At 37.4% G+C, this 24,350-nt stretch overlaps 1 protein-coding gene across 5 annotated transcripts in view; it reads right to left on the bottom strand.

The window, feature by feature from the left end:
• The window catches only part of LOC140164543 (serine/threonine-protein kinase TAO3-like), a 115,798-nt gene that overhangs the window by 14,759 nt on the left and 76,689 nt on the right, over positions 1-24,350 (bottom strand). For 4 of the 5 annotated variants that reach the window (XM_072187843.1, XM_072187845.1, XM_072187844.1 and 1 more), the window contains 7 exons: positions 12,312-12,626; positions 10,949-11,077; positions 9,835-10,029; positions 8,941-9,180; positions 6,799-6,864; positions 1,500-1,712; positions 529-711 (listed from right to left, as the gene is read on the bottom strand). In XM_072187843.1, the coding sequence (XP_072043944.1) occupies positions 529-711; positions 1,500-1,712; positions 6,799-6,864; positions 8,941-9,180; positions 9,835-10,029; positions 10,949-11,077; positions 12,312-12,626 (1,341 nt within the window). The remainder of the gene's footprint in view (positions 1-528; positions 712-1,499; positions 1,713-6,798; positions 6,865-8,940; positions 9,181-9,834; positions 10,030-10,948; positions 11,078-12,311; positions 12,627-24,350) is intronic. The other variant, XM_072187846.1, reaches the window with a different exon arrangement.

Below are 24,350 nucleotides of genomic sequence, written 5' to 3'. Positions count from 1 at the left end.
TCTTTCTTTTCCCTATCATGCTGCAGTTGTACATACCTTTGATTCAAGTCTGGCCCTTCGTAATGACACCCTTTCTTCCATATCTTTCTTTTCCCTATCATGCTGCAGTTGTACATACCTTTGATTCAAGTCTGGCCCTTCGTAATGACACCCTTTCTTCCATATCTTTCTTTTCCCTATCGTGCTGCAGTTGTACATACCTTTGATTCAAGTCTGGCCCTTCGTAATGACACCCTTTCTTCCATATCTTTCTTTTCCCTATCATGCTGCAGTTGTACATACCTTTGATTCAAGTCTGGCCCTTCGTAATGACACCCTTTCTTCCATATCTTTCTTTTCCCGGTCATGATCCAGTTGTACATACCTTTGATTCAAGTCTGGCCCTTCGTAATGATACCCTTTCTTCCATATCTTTCTTTTCCCTATCATGCTGCAGTTGTACATACCTTTGATTCAAGTCTGGCCCTTCGTAATGACACCCTTTCTTCCATATATTTCTTTTCCCTATCATGCTGCAGTTGTACATACCTTTGATTCAAGTCTGGCCCTTCGTAATGACACCCTTTCTTCCATATCTTTCTTTTCCCTATCATGCTGCCCTTCTAGATGAAGCCGTGTCTTGCTTTGGTATGCATGAAGAAGCTCCATTTCCTGCCGTAACTTCTCTTCTAACTCCTTGCACTCGCGTTCTTGCGACTCGTCGAGTTTTAACTGCGGTGAGAAAAAGCAAAATATCAAAGCTATTATTCCTGCGCTTGTAAACTGGGCTGAATTTACATCTTCCACAATCTGCTTGCCAAAGGGTCAAAATGAGCAGGTCTCTAGGCCCCTGGCTAGGGACTCGAGCCTCTATTTGGCCACTGATTACCATGAAATAGCTCCTGGTTAGCCTCTGGGAACTACTTATAAGTCAAAACTTACTACTGGCAAAAGGTCTTTATATCTCATAGTTGCATGCCATGATGGGTAGTTCAGGGATTCAGTGGCCTGAAGCGACTTAGCAGGAGTTCTCGTTCACACGCACAAATGCAAAATACCACACTTGGGCTAGTGCATGTGATCGCTGCTGCCCAACACATGTATTCCTGCATGTAGCTGTCATATGTAGTATACTCGCATATCTATTATGAGATATAACATGACTCAGAGACAAGGATAAGCCCAAGAGGTGGCGGATGCGATAACGCCATTTTTGACGTCGCCATTGGATTAACACATACTCATGAAATCTTCACAAACAATAATTCTAAATTTGTTATGCGATGTCAAAGCAAAATTATCTTACTCTAAAACCGTTGGGGTACGACAAAGTACCCCACTGTAAATATGTTGTTTTTCAATTTATAACTGTTAACTGTCTATTTTGAATGGGGCTGTCAGCCTTGTATTTTCGCTAGCCAAGAACGTCACTTGTCGCTTGTCCTATACCGCCTGGATAAGCCAATCAGATTGCTAAGATTACTATAGCCATTTAAGAATCACTCCCATCATCTACTCACTGATTGCGATTCAAGCATTTCCTGAATGCTGAGTCTGTACTGCTCGCCTAGTGTGGCCATCTTCCTCATCTTCTCCTCCCGTAGTTTCTTGATGACTGTTTTGTGCTTTTCCCTCGGCGTGGTCTGCAGCATCTGACCTTGCAGGGCCTTGTATTGCTTCATCTGAGTCTTGCAGGCGTCTCGGTACTGTTTCTTTATCGACTGCTCCTTGGCCTGTTGTTACAAGCACACAGACACAGGATCTTTGATCAGTGACTAAACTTTAAGTAGTGTACCAATGAATGATTATTAATATGGAATCAAACTATATATTAACTCACAATGCCCTGTATAGTGTTAAGAGGGGGGGGGGGTGAAAGGTAAGATTCATTGGATAGATTTGATGGTGTTACTGTAATGAAGACCTGAGCGCAAGAAGACCGTAAGTCCACTTGGCCCCTCAACATGTATACACTCAAGTTGCGTATAGTTTGGTATATTTTGGTAATGTTTTATACATGTTCAGGGGCCAAAACAAATCTTTCATGATGTTTTCATCCTGGAACATGTATTAAACATTATAAAACCCTAAGAAACTATACGTAACTTTAGTGTATACATGTTGAGGGGCCAATTGGACTTATGGTGTTCTTGCGCTCAGGTCTTCGTATTTGGCAAGATAGTGAATGTCCTTTGATAAATAATGTGCATTTCATGTGTTGAACAAACTGTGTAAGGAAGTAGTTTCTAAGGAACCCAGTGATCAGGCATGAGAATACTCAAAAAAAAAAAGCTGGAAAAGCACATAAAATTGGACAAAAACACCTGAAAATGGGCTGAAGATAAATATTACGGGAATTTTGACATCACAAAAAGCGGGTCTCATGCCTGCAGTGATAGCCTGTTTACTACTTCACTGGTTGAAGTGAAAAGTTTTGGAAGTTCTTAAAGCTGCACCTGTACAATATTTGCAGGTTTATTCCTCACAGAAGCTTCCTCTTGAAACTACTTCCTTCTGATCATCAAACTTCAGTGCTGCATTGTATTTCTATACAACTTGAATTACCGCTTTCAAAATATAACCATACTAACTAATTATCATACATTGTGCAGTTGTGCAACATGCAACTAAATCAAGCTTACAAAAAATATATTTTCCCTTTCTAATTTTCAATGAAAGTGTTCTATTGGTAAACATAATCAGAGGTCTTGATCGTGAAATTGTGTCAAGTGAAAGGCCAGTTGCCCCAACCACACGGGTGCTAGTTTGAATACTTTTTGACACCAATATTACGCTGCATGTCTTGGATTAACATCGTTGGGCAGGAAAAACCTCCTGTATCATTGGCCCCTGAACATGTTTAAAGCAAAATCTCATACGTAACCTGTTGGCAGTTTTGTTTTAAACATGTTCAGGGGCCAAAAGCACATAAGTTTTTCTTGCCCAGCGACGATGTACTTGTGGTGAGCAAAAGAGCAGCAAAGTGAGATTATATATAGGACTATTCCAGTTGAAATCCATACGCCCCCTGGCAGACATGACCTAACTCTCCCACACAGGGAGTGTAGATTCCATATTGAATCACCCATTCAGGTAACCCAATTTTGAATTCACACTCCCTGTGTGGAAGATTAAGATCATGTTCTCCATAGGGACTGTATAGATTTTAACTGGAACAGCCCATTATCTATTTGTATTGGTAATTTCTCCATCATCACACTTTCTATCTGAGTTCTCGGACACCGTAAATTATGAAGTGGAGTCCTGACTGGCTTATTGAATGACATAATGAAAATATACCTGTATCTTTTTCTCTGTGTTGCTCTGTCATTCTGTGCATGCAATAAACAGGGCAAAGTAAAACCTATATGGGGCCAAGTAAAACTAATGACAGGGCTTCAGATTCGACGAGAATCACTGAATTGATTCTCGTAATGATTCTCGTAACATTTGTTGCGAGAATCAATTTCTTTCATTGAATCATGCAGTAATTGAAGCAACTCAAATGGGTTTTGATTTTCGCAAACTGGCATGAAATTTAGGCCCTGAATGACAAACAGAGCCCATCCACTGGCACTGCTGGAACTGGTATGGGGCATGGAATTGTGCAATCCCAATTCACACGTTATATGGAGGTATATTTGGAGATACCAGTACGTTGTCAGACTACCTATTATATAATATTACACCATAGTGCCTAACACCTTATCCAATGCAGCACTGAAATCCACATGTTTTATAGTGTATTTCCATTGTAGCGATCAACCAGTCACATACTATATATGCACAGGCACTGAATATCATACAGGGTGACCAAGGCTGATCTCTACAAAGAGTGTAAACATGTAATCAATGAATATTCATGACATGATGTCATTAATGAATATTCATGACATGATGTCAATGTTGTAAGTAATTACATGTGTTAATAATAATCAAGGAACAAATTAATCAGTCTAGACCTGAAAAGAAGTGGTCAGCAATATAGGGTGACCACGTAACAACGAAAAAAAGAAAATATGTGGTTATGAAACAAAATCAGAATAAGTATCTGTGTGGTTTTTAGCAGCCTTAGTGCATAGGTAATTAGCATTGCAGTCAAGTCTCAGTCGGAGTGCTTAGAGTGCAAAACAATGCAGAAAGGTAATCAGATTTTCATCCCTTATTTTAGATACAGAAATGTATGTATGATGTAAACACACAAATCTACACAAAACCACTGTTTTCAGTTATGTGGAAAAAATAATAACCACCTATCAACTACCCCACTCTTTTAATTTTGTACCACTTATCCCGCACTTTCCGTTTCTACTTTTTCAGACTGAACAGCAAAAAGTCGTCTGCTTTTCTCTTCCTTTTGCATCAGCCATTCTACACTTAACACATGTACTTCAGGCATATTAAAGACTCTACGTCCCAATTTATTCTATTTTGTAAGCTGCATCATTCCATAATTTCTAAAGTCAATTAAATTTTTCTTGCACCATATTTAAATTTTTTTATTTTTACCAAGCTGCAACCATGCAGAATTCTAATAACATTTTTTCCTTTTAATACCCATTGAAAGATTCAATATTTGACCTTGTGTTCTCACTAGCTGAGCATAGAATTCTGGAGCAAGACTACCTATCTTCCCTAAAGCAATGCAACACTATGCACTAACCCAACCACTAAAAACCACTATTAGTCAAAAAAGTTGGGGTTATATGATATATTACAGTTGTTACACATATAACTGTTTGGCAGTCATACTCATTGTGGAGGAGTTGTGGCAATGACAAATTATTATTGTCGTCTGTCTGCGCATGCATCAAATAAAACAAAATGCAAACAATTCATGCATTCAAAATCAAATCAAAATGGGATATCAAAAATAACGGGTAATGGGTAGAATAGGTAAGTCACTGCAATTCTTGTTGGTTCCAATTTGGAAGTATGCATCAACCAAAACAAAAAGTAATAATTGACCTTTTCGGTAAATCCAAGCCTTTGCGAGTACTCCTGAGAACTTGTCATTTGACATCACGCCGATCTGAGCCGATGCACACATCGTTTATCGAACATTGTTACTGCGCATTACAAGTTGGCGTGACGAAAATGACAAAGTCCTCAGGTGTACTCGCAAAGGCTTATGAGATTTACCGAAAAGGTCAATTATCTATTCACCATCGGAGTGAATATGTCATGCCTTAGTTACTGGTTCACGCTTGGTTTGCACACCTGTTAGCACCACATTGAGTTTGCATTGTGATCATTTTGATCGTGGTTCAAAACACAGCATGAACCAGTTGACTTGACAACGATGAATTTTAACATCACACTGCAACAGCAAATTGATGTTGGGCTGTTTGCAATAATTTGGTTTAGTGACAATGAGATATGTTGCAAAATGTGTACATTTTTGCCAAAATTGGGCAATTTTTGAGCAAAATAATTAAAATTTGTGCACCAAAATTCTTGTGAGAGCGACTCTGGCATCGTGTGACTTTAAGTTAACTAATTTTGTTAATTTGAACAATTATATCCAAACTTTCATTCAAAACAACATCAACTCATAACCTTGACTGCTAAATGGGTTTGGGTATTATCAAAGACAAAATTAAAACGACTAGTTTGCGCCTTTACGCCATCTGTCAATCAAACTCAGAAACGGTTGTATATGATGTCAAATCTCTAAATGCAACACCACAGCATGCCTATGGTTATTTTTTCACATTCAAACCATTCCAAAAGTTTGGTCTTAGAGGTTCCTTTCCTGAAGACATCTTATCAACAATGCCTAGGAAAGTTGCTTTTGGCCTTTCGATGAAGGCACCAGCTGAATCAACCTTCATTTTACGTGCTAGTAACCAATCAAGGGTCGTAGGGAGTTTCATTGACAGTGATGTCAGATGCAAACTAGTCTTTTTAATTCTGACTCGGATTATAAACCATTTCGGTTATTCCCTTTGCCTTTGCTAAAGTAACTTTGTAAACTAAAAGCAAACGAGACTGCAATGTCATCGAAGCGAAGAATTTGTTACTACGCAGTTCATTATGCGCAGTGCTGATCTGTGCAACGACAAAGACAGACTTTTACAAAGAATGGTGGGATGACCGAAAAGGAGGGGAAATTTAAAACAAAAGAAAATTGCCAGCAGCTGCCTCCACAATGGTGATTCCAACTCTATGAGGAGCACCACATCCTACTTGGGCTTTGGTAGACTGCTAGGGCTTATTTCTGCAAAAACATGCACATCTTAATTTGTCCCTTGATTTGTAGGTTTGTATTCTCATTCTTTAAACCTCATGGGCACTACCGACCTCCAAGAACTCTTTTGATTGGTTACAAAGAGGGCTATATCGTGTATTGAGCCAATTGGAAATATTGTAAGAATAGCCAGTAGAGGATTTAGCTTAAACCTGCTAGAGATCTAAAAGCTCTATGTTGATTGGTTACTTAGATGATTATGTCATGCAATTAACCAATCAGGGGCTCTGTAAGAAAGGCAGTAGTACCCATGTGGTTAAAAAGCATGATCTATTTGCAGACAAGTACGCAGCCACTGGTTCCTCAGCCCTGTAAGATGTATGAAAATTAGTTCATTAATATGCGTAAACAAAAAAGATAAAACCACCAACTCAAACGAAAATCATAAAAAGCCAACTTGCATGGTGTCTATGCATATATCGTTTCTTTACAATTCAACCAAAATGCACTCTAGCACATCTTCTATATTCAAAAATGCATAGACATCAATCGATTATTCAAATGGCATGCAAATGAGCTAATTGATATGCAAATCGCGTGTGTTATTGTTTATTTTTTGGTGATATTGCCTTATACTGCTCCATCTGTAGCTTGCACGCTTCCCGATATTGTTTCTTGATCAGTTGCTCCTTGGCCTGAAGAAAGGGGGACAAAGACCACAAAACACAAAACGTTGTTTTACCCAACAACAACACAGCTAGAGAAAGTATTTAGAACACACTAATACAGTTTCCCCTTCATTAACATGTATCAACAGATTCCCATTGCACCATTTTTTATCAAAATTTGACTTGCATCTGTTACGTAACCTGTGACCGACCACAATATGATTTGTGAAATTTGAAATGATGAAACACTAATTGACAGTTATAAATGTTTTGAGTCACCCAGTAGTAGAAAATAGACAATAATATAAATAAATTCTGGACTCTCCAACAATTTTCTAGTTACGTTGCGACCCATTCACCGGCCACCAATTCAAAGCCGACGACATCATAATCTTTGACAAAGAGGATAGGTGGTTTGAGAGGGGAGTGAAAGAAGCTATCCGGGAAAGAGCTGAGCAGCCAGCACTCAACAAGAAGGGGGTCTCCGTTTCTTGCTATCGCACGCTTGGGACCCCACAATGAAACTACTTTGTAGTTTGTAATGTAATTACCATCATGTGACCAAACCATCAGTCAAGTCTCTGCGCAGTCTGATGAAGACCCGGTGAACGGGTCGCAACTTAACTAGAAAATCGTTGGCGAGTCCAGAATTTGATTCATAATATTCTCTGCTTATTGAAAGTCTGCTATGTATATATCTCCAAAGGTTTCATAAATAGTGCACATGTAATCTTACTTTTGCAATCATTTTCCTTCCATTTTTCCAACGAACTCCTTCTAATTCTTTAAAATATTACCCCTACCAACACACATAGTTCCTTTAGTATTTTACCATCATTTCGTTCACTTTTCAAATATCACAATTACGCTGAAATGAGTTATTAAACAATTCACTTTAAAAAAATAAGCATAAAAGGTGTAAGTACTTTAATGAGAATGAAATAACAATGCAATCAATTAGCCAAAATTTCATACACAAAACTGAACGAGTTAATTGACAGAGAGAAGGGGAGCATTACATTAATTGGGGGATATATACATCAGGGGTTGAGCACACACATTCATTCAACTTTGCTTTGTGCAGCACAAATGGAAAACTATGAATTCAAAAGTGTAACCATTAACAAGACCAAATTTCACTTGCATTAAAAAAGCTGATGAAGGTCAAAGGTCATGCGAGTTTGGTACAAAAAAAAAAAAATGGGGGCAAAGCTCAGTGTTATCAATGTAGGTAGTAGTGACTATATACAAAATGTGAATTGGTTACAGGATTTACATCAGTTTTAATTGTCATGAATTGTTAACCCCCTGAGCACTACCTGCCGATCTAACATTGCCTCCGATTGGCCAATTACATGATATCTTCACTTTAATCACCAATCAGAATGGAGCTTTGCAAATAATTTACCCCATTTTTTTTGTGTGGTGAAATTATTCTAACAATGTTGCTGATTGGGCCAATTGATAATGAAGACTTCTTTCTGGCCAATCGGCAGGTAGTTCTCATGAATTGTTAATAATATATAAAATTGGGGAAAATGATTTGCAATGATGCATTTACTTTCTCTGAAAATATTGGCATGTATTTTAAGTCTTACAGTATACTCACTTGAGGTCTACTACGAACAAATTTTAATTAAACATTTTTAATTTATTTAAATGAACCTTACTCAATTCATTCAGTTCAATTGCCGACTATGTTTTTGTTACTGTGATTTCAACACTGGCCAAAAATATTGAAATTTGGCAGGGCTTTTTGGTAAAATACTGCAAATCCATCAAAAACATCTTATAGAAGTGACCTTACGGCAGATATTTACAGAATGTCTGAAATCCTGCAACTGCTCGAAAACCTGCATCGCTGGAGAACACACACTGCTTGAGTTTGATCAAATTCATGTGATCATTATTTGTTAATTTCTTCTGAATGAATCATGTCAGGTTAATTTTTGTGACCAATGACATGGACTATTCTTTCCAAACAATATAGAAACAGTCAATCTCATTGGTCAATTCCTAATCAGGCAACACCAGCAGTAGGGTTACAAATCCAGCACCCAATTTCAGCTAACGACCTGCCAAACTTGAAATATCAACACCCACCTTGAGATTTTTGGGTTGCTGTTTAGTCTCTGTCGCATGCTTCTTCCTGAGTTCCTGCTGTGCCGTCTTGTTGTAGTCGGCCTGGTTGGTGAGTTCCGTGCCGAATTGCCTCTCCATCTGCTCGTTTCTGAGGTTCTGGATTTGTTTCATATGACGGTACTCCATGGATTGGGCTTGCTCGTGATGCCTTAGTAACATCACATGCTCCATCTCTTTCATCACCTGACGTTTGTGTAATTCCTGCCATAACAAGTGGTATATAATGATTAGGGGTGTAGATGATATATGAGATTTTAGACCGTGACCGTTACAGCTGTGTTCAGGACAATGAGGACTTCAAATAGCACAATATCCTAATGGGCCAAATTAGCGTACAGGCATTTATCGACTAATTGAAAAATTGGTGGCATCTGAATAAACTTGGTGTCTTGTCAGCTTTGGCCATGCAGAACATAAAAAGCACACACTGCACACAGTGAAATATTCTGGAAGCGCACAATTTTTGTCTCCATGATAACCATAATGGCGTAGTACCGCCAGTATGAACACTTCATAAAGTCCAATCCAAGATTACACCGGCTCTATAGGGACAGATCAGATCAGTCTGTTATTCGTCACTATGGAATATTTTTTGTGAAGGGTGGGCACTGCCTTGACTGCTTTACACATTATATTGTAGAGTAACAGGCTATTTCACTTGAAATCCATACACCCCTACGATAGACATGACAATCTTCCACTACACAGTGAGTGTGAATTTCAAATAAGGTTGCATGAATGGGCGACTCCATTTGAAATGTACACCCCCCCATGTGTGGACGATTAACATCACATCTTCTATAGGGGTGTATGGATTTTAAATAGAATAGCCCAAAAGACCGCACAAGATCTTACCTCCCTAAGTTGGTCTTGTTGTTGTGTGTGCCTTGACAGCAGCAGCCTGCCTTTGAGTTTCCTCATCTTCTTCTCCAGTTCTGACCTCTGTGTCTTGAGTAGATCTTGCTCTTCTTGCTCCTGTTGGCTCTGTAATCGTTCTTTGTGCGTTCTTAGGAGGGCGTCCTGCTCTTTCCTCGGTGTGCTGTCCAACTCCTGATTGAAAACAAAAACAAGGATTTTAAAACTTGATTTGGCAACCAGGGCATAATTACTATAGCCGGTATCGCATTATATTTGTGCACCACAAGCTAGCCAAACTGCTATGCAACTACGCCATATTGCTATACAAATGAAAACTTTGTTGCAATTTAATTCCGACACTAAATTATTCCCTGCCGCCAACTTGCCATTTGTAACACATCCTATCATCTTGGTTTTGCATATCCCAAGAGAGACTTTGCAACATTGTTCTTGCAAGTAGGGCATGTTGGAACAGCTTTACTGGCTTGGAATCAAGATCATCAGATTGCGTCTTGCAGTGCCAGTTTGTTGAGCATTTAGGGCAAGGCTTTTCACATCATTTACCTTTCTCCATCAAATTTTATAACAAGTGCCCTTGTATGGTGAGTATGGACACTGTGGATGATCTGTGTGAGATGAAATTGTAGTGCCAAAGCATTACAAACAGGTTGTCCTACGAAGATCAAAGCTGGACACCGGATAAATCCACATAAAAGAGGTTCCGAATAAGGGAGGTTGGAATGTATAATGAATATTGTATTTCCTCTATTTAACACCCCGGGGCATTGCATTTTCTAAAAGGGGGCATTATTAGAGGTCATTTTTACTACAATAAATTTAAAAAATTGTTAGGTAAGATTAAAAATCACAGCGAAATGATGAACTATGAACTTCGGATCAATGACTTTCAGTTGAACTGGTACACTTCCGGGTTTTGCAATGTCATTTTCGACCATTACTGATCGGGTGTGGACCGTGGTAAGCTTACTACACAAGATAGCATGGAAATTTCAGCATTTTTTAAACCTCTTGGTTAAAAAAAATTGGTGGGGCATTTATTAAAAGGGAGTGCCTAATAGAGGAAATACAGTATATTGTGACATGACATTACCTTCTTGATCTGTTCTTTGTTTTGTTTGTAATCCTTCTTCTGCTGCATCTGGAAGGTCTTAAGTTGGGAATCGTTTTGTTGTGATAGCGATCGTAATAACTTCTTCTCTTCAGCTTGGGATGCTTTTTGCTGCAAATTAGTAAAAAAAAAAAGAAATTATGATCAGATTAATGACATAATATTAGTGTAAATTCTGACCGATTCACACAAGCAATTAAAATAACTTGGAAATAATTTGGAATCCAAAGTGTCATCAGCTGTGAGCAGATCTTTGACGATAACCAAACTTTCTTCCACCGGCACACTGGTGAATAAGGCTGTAACGTCGTATGACACAAGACATTTGCTAGGACTAAGTTTAAACTGAGACAGTTTGTTAACAAGTTCTTCATTGTTCTTTAAATGAGTACTGGACTTGCCGACAAGTGGAGACAAGATATTGGCTACGTATTTGGCCGTGTTGGACCCTCTACTTGCAAAGATCGGTCTCAGAGGGCAGGCTGGCTTGTGCACCTTTGGGAGGCAGTAGAACTTAGGCACAACCGCGGTAGTAGGATACAACTGATGACATGTTTCAAAGCATTAATATTTCAACCAACTCATAACATCTTAGATCAACTCATCACACAGTCTATGGTGCTCCCTGTTGCTCATAATGTGATGAGTTGCCAGTCTGATGAAACCACTAGTGTAGTGGTGAATCGTCACTAAAACTTGAGTAAATCACCTTCCGTTTTTAGTACAAATCGTTCAAAATGAAACAAATCCACATTCGAAATCAAATTCCTAATGAACTTGTTCAAAGAAATGATGGGAAGTGCTTTAATGACACTAGCATAATCTCAATGCACCCTGAGCTCATCTCCATACATGAAAACATATGAGAACTGACCACTAATTTCATTAGTGGACTTCTACTTAGTCTTCTAGGGCTTGCAAGTTACAATCAGACACTTACAACTCATATACCAGCACAATAGAAGAAGGCGGGACAGCGCAAACGTACTTGTGTAATTACACAGGGCTAATCTTACTATCAGAAGCAGAAAAATGATATTGCCACTGGAGAGAAGCATACGTAGCATGAATATTGATTACGTGTATAGCTATAAAGACTTATTTGAAAAAAAAATGACATCACTTGGCAACCAAAAATTAACACCAGAAAAATGATGCTGCCACAGCCTAAATAAAACAGCATTAATATCAAGACTTATGTTCACTGGTATGTCGTCACTGTCCTCAGTTCGATGTGTTAAGTCTCCATTCCATCACACTACGTGTTCTATCACTTGTCTGTGGTTACAATCAAATTTAAAAGCAATAATTCCCCTTCTTAAGACTGAAAATGCTATATCCTTACTTTCTTTTCTAATTCTGTTGTGTGCTTCTGTAATAACTTTTCTAATTCCTTATTCGACGATTGCAACCCGCTCTCAAACTCCTTGTCCAATTTCTGCCTCAACTCGTCCATCTCCGCCTTCAGCTTGGTCTCCAGCGACTGCAGCTGCTTCTGGTGCTGCCGCCGCATGCGCTTGTAGCCTGTGAACTGCTCGCGCAGCTCATTCTCGTGCTCGCGGGCCTGCCTCGTGATGATGCTTGTTGGCCGGATGGTCTTGAAGTTGTCTTCTGTGGGGTCGTCTCTGGCAAAACTACTGATGCTAGTGGCACTTGATACCTGTGAAGAGTTGGTGGATAATAAAGTGAAATAATTAGAATGCTGATTTCATCAGCACATTTGGTAATCAAGCTATGTTTGAAATGGTCTGCTCTCTTCATAGAAGTGTCATGGGCTATTCCATTTGAAATCAATACACCTGCTGTCGAAGACATGCCCCTAATCTCCTACACAGGGAGTGTGAACTTCAAATGGGATTACCTGAATGAGCGATTCCATTTGAAATCTAAACCCCCGTGTGGGAGATCAAAGTCATGTCTTCCATAGAGGGTGTATGGTCCTCAACTGGAATAGCCCAATTCATTTAAATTCAAAACAGATTTACAAGAAGTTTCAGAAATCTAAATCTATGAAAGTTATTTCATTTTGAATCGTTCTCTCGAATACAACACTTCTCTTTTTCTACAAATGCATGAAATTGGCAGAATTCATGAGCAAACCATTTCAAACGGTACATTAATATGCTGCATTAATGCTGCAATGCTCTGCATTGTACTATTCCAGTTACAATCCATACACCCCCTATGGAAGACATGACCTTAATTCCCCACACAAGGGGGTGTATATTTCAAATGGAGTCGCCCATTCAGGTTAACCCCTATTTGAAATTCACACTCCCTGTGTGGAAGATTAAGATCACATCTTTCACAGAGTGTATGGATTTCAACTGGAATAGCCCGTTGCTAACGAGTGTTTATAGTGGAGCAGGACAAGAGACATCTATTGCAATGCTGCTTTGTGCCGACATGATTTCTTTCATGCTAAATCTATAGTCTCCAGCAAGTTCTATCACTGGCAACATGACATTGGCCTCCATTTGTGTAAGATCCATGCATTTTGACGCAGGTCACATTCTATTCTGTTCTGGACATAGTATAGCAGCTTACCAAGTATTCAAGTGCACATACTGCTTATGCTTGGTTTAACCAAGTACAACACAGAAATGGTACAAACTATATTTTCGAAAATCTAGCAAAGATATTGGTCTTCAAGTCTCTTTGAAATGCTTTTGCTTGCATCTTGCTTGCAAGAGAGACTGACATTACTTGTGCACTACAGTAAATTTGCTGAAAACCTTTGACGAGAGGTACTGAATTACGGGCTTCACTTTTTCACTATGTTAAAGCACTGATTAGCTCCTGACACAATCTGTTGTTGTCGGGTCACCAACCTATGCATTGTACGTTCCGCCTTGTCAACATCGGCAAAGTACGGTCTCGTCAAAAGTTTACAATAATTTACTATAATATAATCAAACTGCAGGTTACACCCTGCACTGCTAAGCTTGATTTGTACCCTCTACAACTTCAAATTGATATTAGCAGTCAATGCCAGCCTGTGTCTGATGCAGATGAGCTCGTACTATCATAAATACACTCTTATTTTGCTGCTGTGAATGCTATTAAGCTTTTAGTAATTGACATGCACATTAGCACATACCAACAAAATTGTTTGTGCGGCAAGTTGTTTTCCCTCTTCTCTGATCAAGAAGAGGCTGAAATCTCTTTACTCAACGATCTTTACTGATAAAATTATAGGCAAGTAATCATCTTTTAATGATGTTTAAAACTAATGTTGCCAAACTGCCTGTTTCTTCACTTGTAAATAATTATCTCACTGACATATTCTTCACATAATACAAATACAAATGAATCCATAAATATGTTTTATCATATACACATTCAATAAACAAGATGACAAATATAGTACACAATAATACCAACAATATATAACCACCAAATGTGAATGACACACACTACACTTCACTATGCAGTGAAAACATGATAATGTGACCACAACCAATATTGGTGATGACTGTCAAAAGGGGTGGTGGCATGACAGCTATAAGTTAATGGTGATGGTGCTTTATTGCAATGGGTTGGGAGAATCTAAAAACTAATTTTGGTGGAAAAAAAGTCTGGTCATTTTTGAATTTGTGGCATACATCTCCTACACAGGGAGTGTCAATTTCAAATGTACTTGATCGACCATTCAGGTAACCCCATATGAAATTCATACTCCCTGTGTGGAAGATTAAGGTCATGTCTTCCATTAGGGGGTATATGGATTTCAACTAGAATAGCCCTTTTGTGAGGTGGTGTTATTGACTCAGTCAGCCCCCCCCCCTCCAATAATTCCAGTATGTGCAAGTGAATACCATGGCAGATAATACATTTGGCCATTTTCATCTGTGAAGGTGTCCCTTCACTTGCGGTTTGTAAATCTAAATTCAAAATATAGTCAGTATTAAGTCTACTAATAGGTTCTCAAATTCGTTGCATTTTGTTTTATAATTCATGAGACTTGAGTTAGTAAGAAATGGGAAGTTAAAAGAAAATTAAATTGAAAAAGAAGTGAAATTTGGTTGTGATTTGAATGATAGGTGGAAGGAAGTTCAAAGCAAAAATGATGTTAAGTACAGAAAGACCCAAATTATGTTATTGAAACAAAGTTTGTCAAAGTTTTACTTGTAATTAGGGATTTTATTTATATTAGTACACAACCTCACCTGCTAAAAAGGATTTGTTAACAGGCAATTCAAAACTATTTCTCTACATTTTAGAGACAAATTCAAGAAAAGAACAAAACTACTATATTTGAAAAGGAATCTGGTGGGAGGTGGACTAATTACATCAGAGTAAAGCAACCCAACTTCCACTCGATAGATAATTTATATGAAGTGAATAGGTCATAATGATCATGTTGTATCCATGCGGTAGACATACAGATTCATGTTTGCAATGACTAGTCCGACAAGCTTAGACCACATTTCTGCCCGTTTCTGACTTACATACAGCCCCATAGAAAGAAAAAGCAATTTGCATGACCACACACCAATTGCTTCAAAGCTTCTAAGACATCATCCTCTAGCTGTATGGTCTTGTGTGTTCAGCTTTAGTTGCATGTGTTCTATGGTCTGGGGTCTATATCCACTCAGCAAACCTACGGTAAATAACAGTACACTAAATTTTGAATGTTTGAAGCACAAAACTAGGGGCAGCTTGAAGCACAAAAAGTTTTAACTGCATAAGATGCTGCATTTAATCTTTTTGTGCACCAAGCTGCCCCTAGTTTTTGTGCTTCAAGCATTCAAAATTAGTGTACTGTTATGTACCAAAAGTGTGCTACGTGGTAGACTTTAGAGGTCCTAACAGTTAGACCTCTCTCTTCTTTGTCACATACAGTCCAATACCACACAGTTTTCCCCCCAATACATGAATTGCACAGTATGAATGACAACTAGAATGCTACAAACTTGAAAATACAGCTTTAGGAATTTCATTCCTGCATGTGCATTTTTCCATGTGTAGCATTCCACTCACCCATTCCACATGGAAAGTAAAAACGGACCCAGCAAAGTCGGACTAGTCACAACATAGCAAAGAAACATACGGCTTCAATTGGCCACACATAGAATATATATATAACATGCACAATTAGTAATAGTGTATACATTCCAACTATGAGATCATCACAGTACTAGTTAAGGGCTGGCTGGTATAGTTTAGCTAGCGAGCTGCACTAGGATGTATGGGTGCGGATATAAATACACATGCAAATGGATGATGATGATGTTGCAGTGAGCAGACAATTTTATCTATACCCAGCATGCTTTGCAGATGCAACATACAAAATAGGTCAATGCCATTTCCTGTGAAAAAGTTAAATCCGTCAGTCTGTGTTGTCAAGATATTGTAAAACACCCCTTACACAAACAGAAGTTCGAAAAAATGTTCCCATTTCCTAATTTTACACCTTGGCTTATTAATAAGGCACATGATTGCTATTATCAAAAAGACTGTAAAGGGATAAATAGCTATTTCAAATTATTTCTTTAATTAAGGAAATGGGTTTAAAATTCTTTCTTATTCATCATTATTCTGTCCGGGCTGATGTTTGACTTAAAAATCGTACCGCATGAAAACATTTTCAGCATAATAAAACAGGCATGCTGCCTGCACATCTGTATTCATTTGAGCTTCAAGACCGTGCACGATACCAGCTCCAACAATCTTTTCCGATAGACATTGAGACCAGCATGTGGACAGCGCCACCACTTTCAAAGGGATCAATATGTCCTGATATAATATAGCCCACTATTGCTCTCAATGGTGCCGGCCATTCAGGTAATCCTATTTAAAATTCACACTCTCTATGCGGGCGATTAAGGTTGTGTCTTCCATACAGGGTGATGTATCTCAACTGGAACAGCCCATACAATGAAAACATTAACCTTTCAGAATCTGTTACAAACAAAATATTTTTAACATGGATCAGACCAAAAATATATTTGAGTACTATTGAACTAGTTCATGGGATCTACACATTGCAACCATCCTTGATTGTCACTGATACTAATAATGTATGTATCAGTGATGATGTCTTGTTGAATTTCACTACATAATTCCCTGATGTTATTATTCTGTTATATTAACTGTCAATGAAGTGGAATCATTTTCTTACTTCATCCCAGACCAAGCAACATCACATTAGGGTTACCAGAAATTTTCTGCCCCAAATCATGGGTCAAATAGTTATAAAATCACCAAATTTTACTCGCAACCATCCATTTCGATGGGATAGGAACCTCCCGAAAGACGCGGGAGCCAATGTTGAAAAGTTGCCTAATTTTTTTTTTCTTAACCGTTGCTTTCTATGGGTCAAGAAATATTGAAAAATCGCAGGGAAAATCTTCATAAGTCGCCTATTTGGGCTACCAAATGACGGGTTTGGCAACCATGTGTCTGTTCTCATTGCAAGCCAAGAGCCAACACTGAAAGCACAACATGTGAAACCCCAGCAGCCATGTCTCTATGGCAACAAAGACGATTATCAAAATGTCATGGCGGTGAAACAAACAACATTTATGCCGGATGTCATTTTTTATGCATCTTATTTTCACTTTCCAAGTCCTGTAGTATTAATTATTCTATTACTAAGCTAAAGATTCTTTTTCTACTTAACTCAATTCAACAGCCTGCAATCTCCGCATACATCGCATATTTTGATTTAAAATGACACTTCTAAGACGTTCATTATCATCCAGGTATTTTCAACAAATTTACATTTTGACATTTCACTATTAAAAATAATGTGTGTGCTAATATATCAAATGTCATAGTCTGTATTTTTGATTCCCTATTTTTAGACGCATCTCGGTACTGTTGGGGAATTATACGGACATCAAGTACACATTAAGTTTGATGATCTTGCAATATTTTTACAACAGACAACTAAACCATTGCAATTGTGTATGGTTTCCATACTAACATGCACATATAAATGCATCAAGCATGCAATTTGGGTGATTTCTACAGATAATCATGCACAACAAGTTCACAACAAATTCCTCTTTGAGCTGTGGAGATATATGCCTTTAATACATGATCAAACTGGCTCTTCCACTTGCAATCCATACACCCCCTGTATAAGACATTATTACAATTTCCCACACAGGGGGTGTAGATTTTAAATGGAATCACCCATTCAGGTAACCCCATTTGAAATTCACACTGTGTGGCAGATTACGACCCTGTCTACAAGGGGTGTATGGATTTCAACTGGAATAGCACATTAGACAGTCAGTGCTTGTTGTTTTTGGTTTATAAAGTGCAATATTCATGCACAGATTAATGTGTTATTTATTTGATATCCGGTCTATCCTTCATGTCAAAGAATAAGGGGGAAGGTAAAGGATTTGGGATTACGGTTAGTTATGGCTTTTTAGGAATCATAGATAAGATGAGAAATAAAATTGAGAAAATGAAGAAAATAGTACCTTTGGAGATAAATTGGGATATTCCAGTTGAATTCCATACACCCCTATGGAAGACATGGTCTGTATATTCCACACAGGGAGTGTGAATTACAAATGGGGTTGCCTGAATGGGTGGCTCCATTTGAATTATACATGTACACCCCCCGCATGGGGTCATGTCTTTCGTATAGGGTATGTTGATTTCAACCGGAATAGCCCTATATTTTGAATGAAACTATAGAAGAATACTTGGGAAAGAATTTGATCAACAACAGTCTTGACCATAAAGTTGTAATTAAAATGCAAGGTCCAGATTAACAGAATTAAAGGTTGCCATCATACATGCTGTGTGGTGCTGCACTCTGAAAGGACCAGGGTAGCTAAGAAGAGAAGAAGGAGGCACACTTGGGTATCTTCACCTCTAGCAGGCCTGGGGTCTGAATAAGGGAAGCTAAGTGTAAGATGTTTCTTGTTTTTCATTATTTTATTTAGGTTTGGCCCTACTGGACAAAACAATCTATCGAATCCAGGTACAGAATGAGTTAAAAAAAAATTTTAATTAAAAAAGTATAATTAGGAACAAAGGGAAAATTATGAGTTGAAAAAAGTAGTTTAACAGTGTCTGCTAACAGTTGATAGAAGTAAAAAAGCAAAAAACAATTCTAAGCGAGGTAAACACAGAGTCTTGCCAACTACAGAGTGTGCATAAAGAATTGCAAGAGGTGAACAGTTCTATATACAATGCAAAGGGAATGCTTTAATACCTAGCAAGCTGCAATTTCAACATTGAACTAGGAGGAAACAGAGTGAAGTAAAGTACTACGGTGGTATATCTGCTACAATTTTAAATAAGAATGGATGACTTTGTCTTGGGCAAAACTTTGGTTTGTTGCAATTGCGTTTAAATTTCTTATCTTTCACTGCAACTGAGGTATTGCAATTTCATAGAAAATCAAATTTTGAACAAAATTGTTTGCCTTTGCCTGCTCATTTGGGCATTGGAGGTCAAGGTACTATAAAGATTCAATTTGGGGTGTTACAGTATAGGTACACGTACTGCGCATTTGAATGATGATGACAAATTAACAAGTTGGTCATATAATTTAGCAAGTGGGGTATGTGCAGAAGTTGCAAAAGAGAACAGAACATAAGAACAGGTCTGTGCATAAGAACAGAACATAAGAACAGCATCTGAATAAAATATATGGGCAGTTAGTTTTAAGAATAGATGGTAATAAGTTTTAGGTTGTCATTGTATTGTACGGTTAGGATTTGTGTAAGGTTAGGATTAGGGGGTTGAGAATAAGGGTATGGGTGGAGGGTTACAATCTGCTGCAAGGAATATATAATAGGTTTGCTCTACAAAAGTCCAGAAAGCATTTAGTGTATGCACACAGCAGCAACCTTTCCCAACGTAATGCAATAATCAATGTAATATCTGTACAATGCATAGCTCTGCTACGCAATGCAAATGTAAATATCGTCTTTCTCCTGAGAAGTTTCATTATTATAATAGCTCGTTTTATCATCATAACACTAATCATCTACAGGTGAAGCCTATTCCTGAATTTGGGATCTATGATCAATTAACAAATTCTCTTGTCCACAAACCATTTTCAGAGCATCAACATGTATAAATCCCAGATTTTATTTTCATGTGGTGCAACTGAAATGCAGATGGTGGTGTAAAATTCAATGGAAGAGCCCATTGCAAGTAATTGTAAAATTAGGACTGGATCCAAAATGAGAAAGTTTAGTTTTTCTTTGCAAGGGCATTTCAGGGTCAATTTTTTGCAAGGAAAAGAGGGATTGAAGCGATCTGTACAGTAACCCACTGTTTTTCAAGGAAACCCAAATAGAAATTTCTGTTTGCAGCAGATGATGAATATGTTCTTAAGTTAATAATTTCAAAAGTCTGAAATAAAATGAGATGAGAAAAATCAAGGGTATGGTGTGAATGTGATGAGAGTAGGTAAGGAATCTGAGTTCACATGAAGGATTGACCCGCATCTCTCTTCCCCCTACCACCCAAAATTTATTTCTTATAATCTTCCCAAACTATCCTACTAACTGATCAAAGACCTTTAGGTCAGCCACATGCACCACCTTTTAATTTGTTAACCTTTTCTCTTTTATTTTGCACATTGATCCAAGACAAAAAATAAAACAAGATGTGATGATCTGGACAAGACCACATCGAGTCCTAGTAGTATAAGGTACCTTTCTCCGTTCATTAAAGCGCACTCGCCCCTTGCGGCGGCTCGGTTCGGCATTTGAGTAGTAATACCCCCAGGCAAAGTCCTGGGTGGAGGCAAAGGATGACCGAAGTGTCGCAGTGAGGCCATTGTTAGTCCTTATGCTAGGGACTGAATATGTGTACCAGGACTGGACATGTGGATGGACGGACGGATGGTGGCGGCAAAAAAATTGGTAGAAAAAAATGGGGAGAAAAAAATATGGCAGAAAAAGAGAGAAGACAGACAAAGACAAAAGAGATGGGTGAGTGTTAATTAAATGGTTACGTATGGTAGTTATTGAAGTGAGCTTATAACAGAAGGGTTATTGATTGATCACAAAGCATTGGTTCATCATCAGACCTGATCTTCAGTACAAATTGTATTAGGTTAGTAATGTGTGGTTACATAACATGTAGATCTTCAGACAGACGGCCGGCCTCAATTATTGAGGACAGCGTATTAGTGACGTACATGTACTAATAACATAGTACAATTAGCTACACACTAAAGGTAGTCTGACACATTTGTTTTCACAATGTGCAACTTGGTGGGGTTTTTTTCGACGAGAAAACAGGTGCAACTTTGTGTTTTTTTTCTTATAAGAAAACAGTAAGTAGAAAATTCAGGGGGAGGGGGGTAAAGCAACTATATAATAGAATTAAATATGAATAAACTGTTAACATTTCCAAGCACTGAAACCATCATTACAGTTCACAAAAACAGCTCTTAAAGTTTTTGACTTTCACAATTTTGGAAAGCCTATTTCACAACTTTGAGGAGGGAACAGGACCATAATTTATAAGTATCTTCAATATTTTCTCTGAATGTATCAATATTCCCACAGTTCCTATACCTTCTACTGTATAATAACTGACAATGAAGTAAATACCACTTGTTTACAATACATTAAAAATACCAAGTAGAGAGATAAAAGCTAGCTGTGCTATGTACTACTCTACCAAAATAATCCAACAGGGGAGATGACTTCCACTGTGCAAAAAAACAACAACAGACTCTTGTGTCTGTCACGGTGCCACAAAGGAACTAACGTCACTATGTGTACCACCCAACGATACGGCACAAGAACAACAAAAAATTTAAAAAAACAAGAGACATGTCACAAGCTTGTGTTGATGCATTTATGATCATTTTAAGAGTGGGTTGTGCTTCAGAATTTCTTTTTTTTTTAAATGTTATTCCTGAAGTAATTTTTTTAAAGTTATATCCTCAAGCACCCATATGTACCTTGAACAGCAAGGTATTTTTTATGAAATTTTACGGATATACGTTTTTGGAATTATAACAAGTACTAATGTTTATGATCTAATGTTTTAATTTCTTGAACTTGTTAAATTATAAGTAAATAAACAAAATAATTAAGTTTAATTTTGATTTCAATACAGTTTCTACACATTCTCAAACCTTATCAAGATCAATCTCAATCCTTATTATAGAAATGCCAACAAAATGTTTGTTGTGGGATTATTTTCATCTTAAACAGTATGCATCTATTTTCTTCCCTTACGATAAATGTTTGTACATTTATGACCATACAAACACAATATCCCATGCAAGGAAGTAAGCGAGACTCAAGTGGGCCTCTGTGATATTTTACCGTGTTAATTACAGAATCTTCTAAAGGTCAGTGAAATCACATACTATTTGGATTCACAATGTTTACACTATTGAAGCCAGAATGATGTGGACAAAATACACATTCAATGATTCAAGTCCAATTGAATGTGTGCAAATATGTTTTTATAATAAAATAATCAATTTTTTAAGATCTTTTATTTGATTAGTATTAGTCCTTACAATAGTTGTAAACAAAGCAAACTTTTTCGTAAAATAAAAGACTGTCAAAAGACGTTAACACAATTTCTTCAATTTCTAGTATTTGTTATTTATCAGTGCTAGGCCTAGAAAAACACGACACGACTTTTTTAACTTTCAACTTTTAACATTCGAATAACTTAAATTTCTCTATTCTGAATTTTATGCAAGCTTTTGTTAAAGGTAATCTGACAAAAGTCAAAGATTATGCTAATTATGAAATACAATTATGGTGATCATAAGAGCAGCCAACAACAAAGTTAAGTGTGACAGTGCCCCTTTAATAGATGAAATAATGATTAAGTGCCTTAAACGAGATGAGCCCACAGCAGCACGAGACAGTCTCGGGCGGTAACGACTCAGGCTCTGTTAGCAGCTCGAGCGATGGCTATAAAAAAAAGTGAAAAAAAAAAAAAAGACCAAGTGTTCTTTTAATGATAGTTTACACTGATATGAAATGTTATGATGATCGCTGGTGTGGTATTTATCTTGCACTTGATTCTGAAGTGATTCTCAAAAATTGAAAGTTAGTAAAATGCTATGACGGTATCTAATTCTATTCATATACAAATTTTTTTCTGAATGAATTGAATTTTAACAGAAATGCCACTCTGCTATGTTATATAATTATAGTAATGCAATACCTAAATAAATCACTTGAAAATGTTCCGTTCTATAGACTCTGATAAGTTTTTTACTGTGCTTTTTTTTGTTGTACTTTTTTTTCGGGGGGAGGGGGGAGGAATGGGGTAACATACTTAAGATCATTACATTATTAACTTTTATGCATATATTCATCTAAATATTAATCCTATTCTCTTGGTTATGAATGAATACTGTAAAAAACTCATAAATGTCCCCACAGGTCTTCTAAATTTTAAACATCTATTTGGTATGTCAGCTCTATTCCATGTGTAATCTCTGAAATCTACAAAGTTCTGTAAGACAAAATGTGACATGATCAAGGGGAATGAGTCACATATCGGCCCTGGTCGAAATTGAGTTTTACATATGATTCTAAAGAGGACATTTAGAGCTTTCAGAAACTGAAAACCCCATGTTGATACAACTTTCCTTTGTGAAGTTATATCAATTTATCAATTGCTGAAAACAATATAAAACAAAAAGAATTTTAACACTTTCTTTGCCAATATCTCAAAATCAATATTAGCGACATCCGACTCATTTCCCTTGATCGTGTCACAAATGACATTTGAACTTCAAAAGCTGCTTTCTCTAAACCATTTTGATTGTGATGGGGCATTTTGTCTATTTCACTATTCCAAATGAAGCTCATTATTGAGAAATTTATATCTTGCTCTGATATGGGGCATCTCTAGTTGTTTTGCTTCATACTGCAGTCCCTTTTTTGCAGAAAAACTGATGATCTTTCAGAGAAAAAACATAAAATTAGTACATGTATAACAGGTTGGAACTGAAAACTGATAGAAATACAGGCACCAACTGTTTATGGCAATGGAAATACTCCCAACTGTTGAATGTACATTTATTTGTAGACCCTCTTGTAACTTCGCTCATTCTCCATTTTGGTCCTTATCTGTAAGGCAAAAAAAAAAAGGTTTGTCTCAAAGCTTGCGCGCACGTTTGTAAAATCGTGTGATTTGAACCAAAAGAAATGCGGAAATTTTGTTTATTTCAAAAAAAAAAAAAAATTTTATAGTTTTTTTCCAGAAAAATTTGGCGAAAATCAGATTTTTTTCATCAAAATACCATAAAAATACCAAATCGGGAACTAAGAAAAAAAAAAATTGCATTTCGCATTTGAGACAAACCTTTTTTTTTTTTCCTAACAAAACTAAGGGATTCGGAGTAGTTCTATTTTGCCCATTTTTTAGGAGAAGTCTCTTCCACTCTCCTCTAAAGGGTTTTGTTCGG

The sequence above is a fragment of the Amphiura filiformis genome, chromosome 11 (assembly GCF_039555335.1).
Source record: "Amphiura filiformis chromosome 11, Afil_fr2py, whole genome shotgun sequence".
NCBI classification, from domain to species: domain Eukaryota; kingdom Metazoa; phylum Echinodermata; class Ophiuroidea; order Amphilepidida; family Amphiuridae; genus Amphiura; species Amphiura filiformis.
Note: the sequence above shows the minus strand (reverse complement) of the source record. Positions and strands in the feature narration are given on the sequence as shown.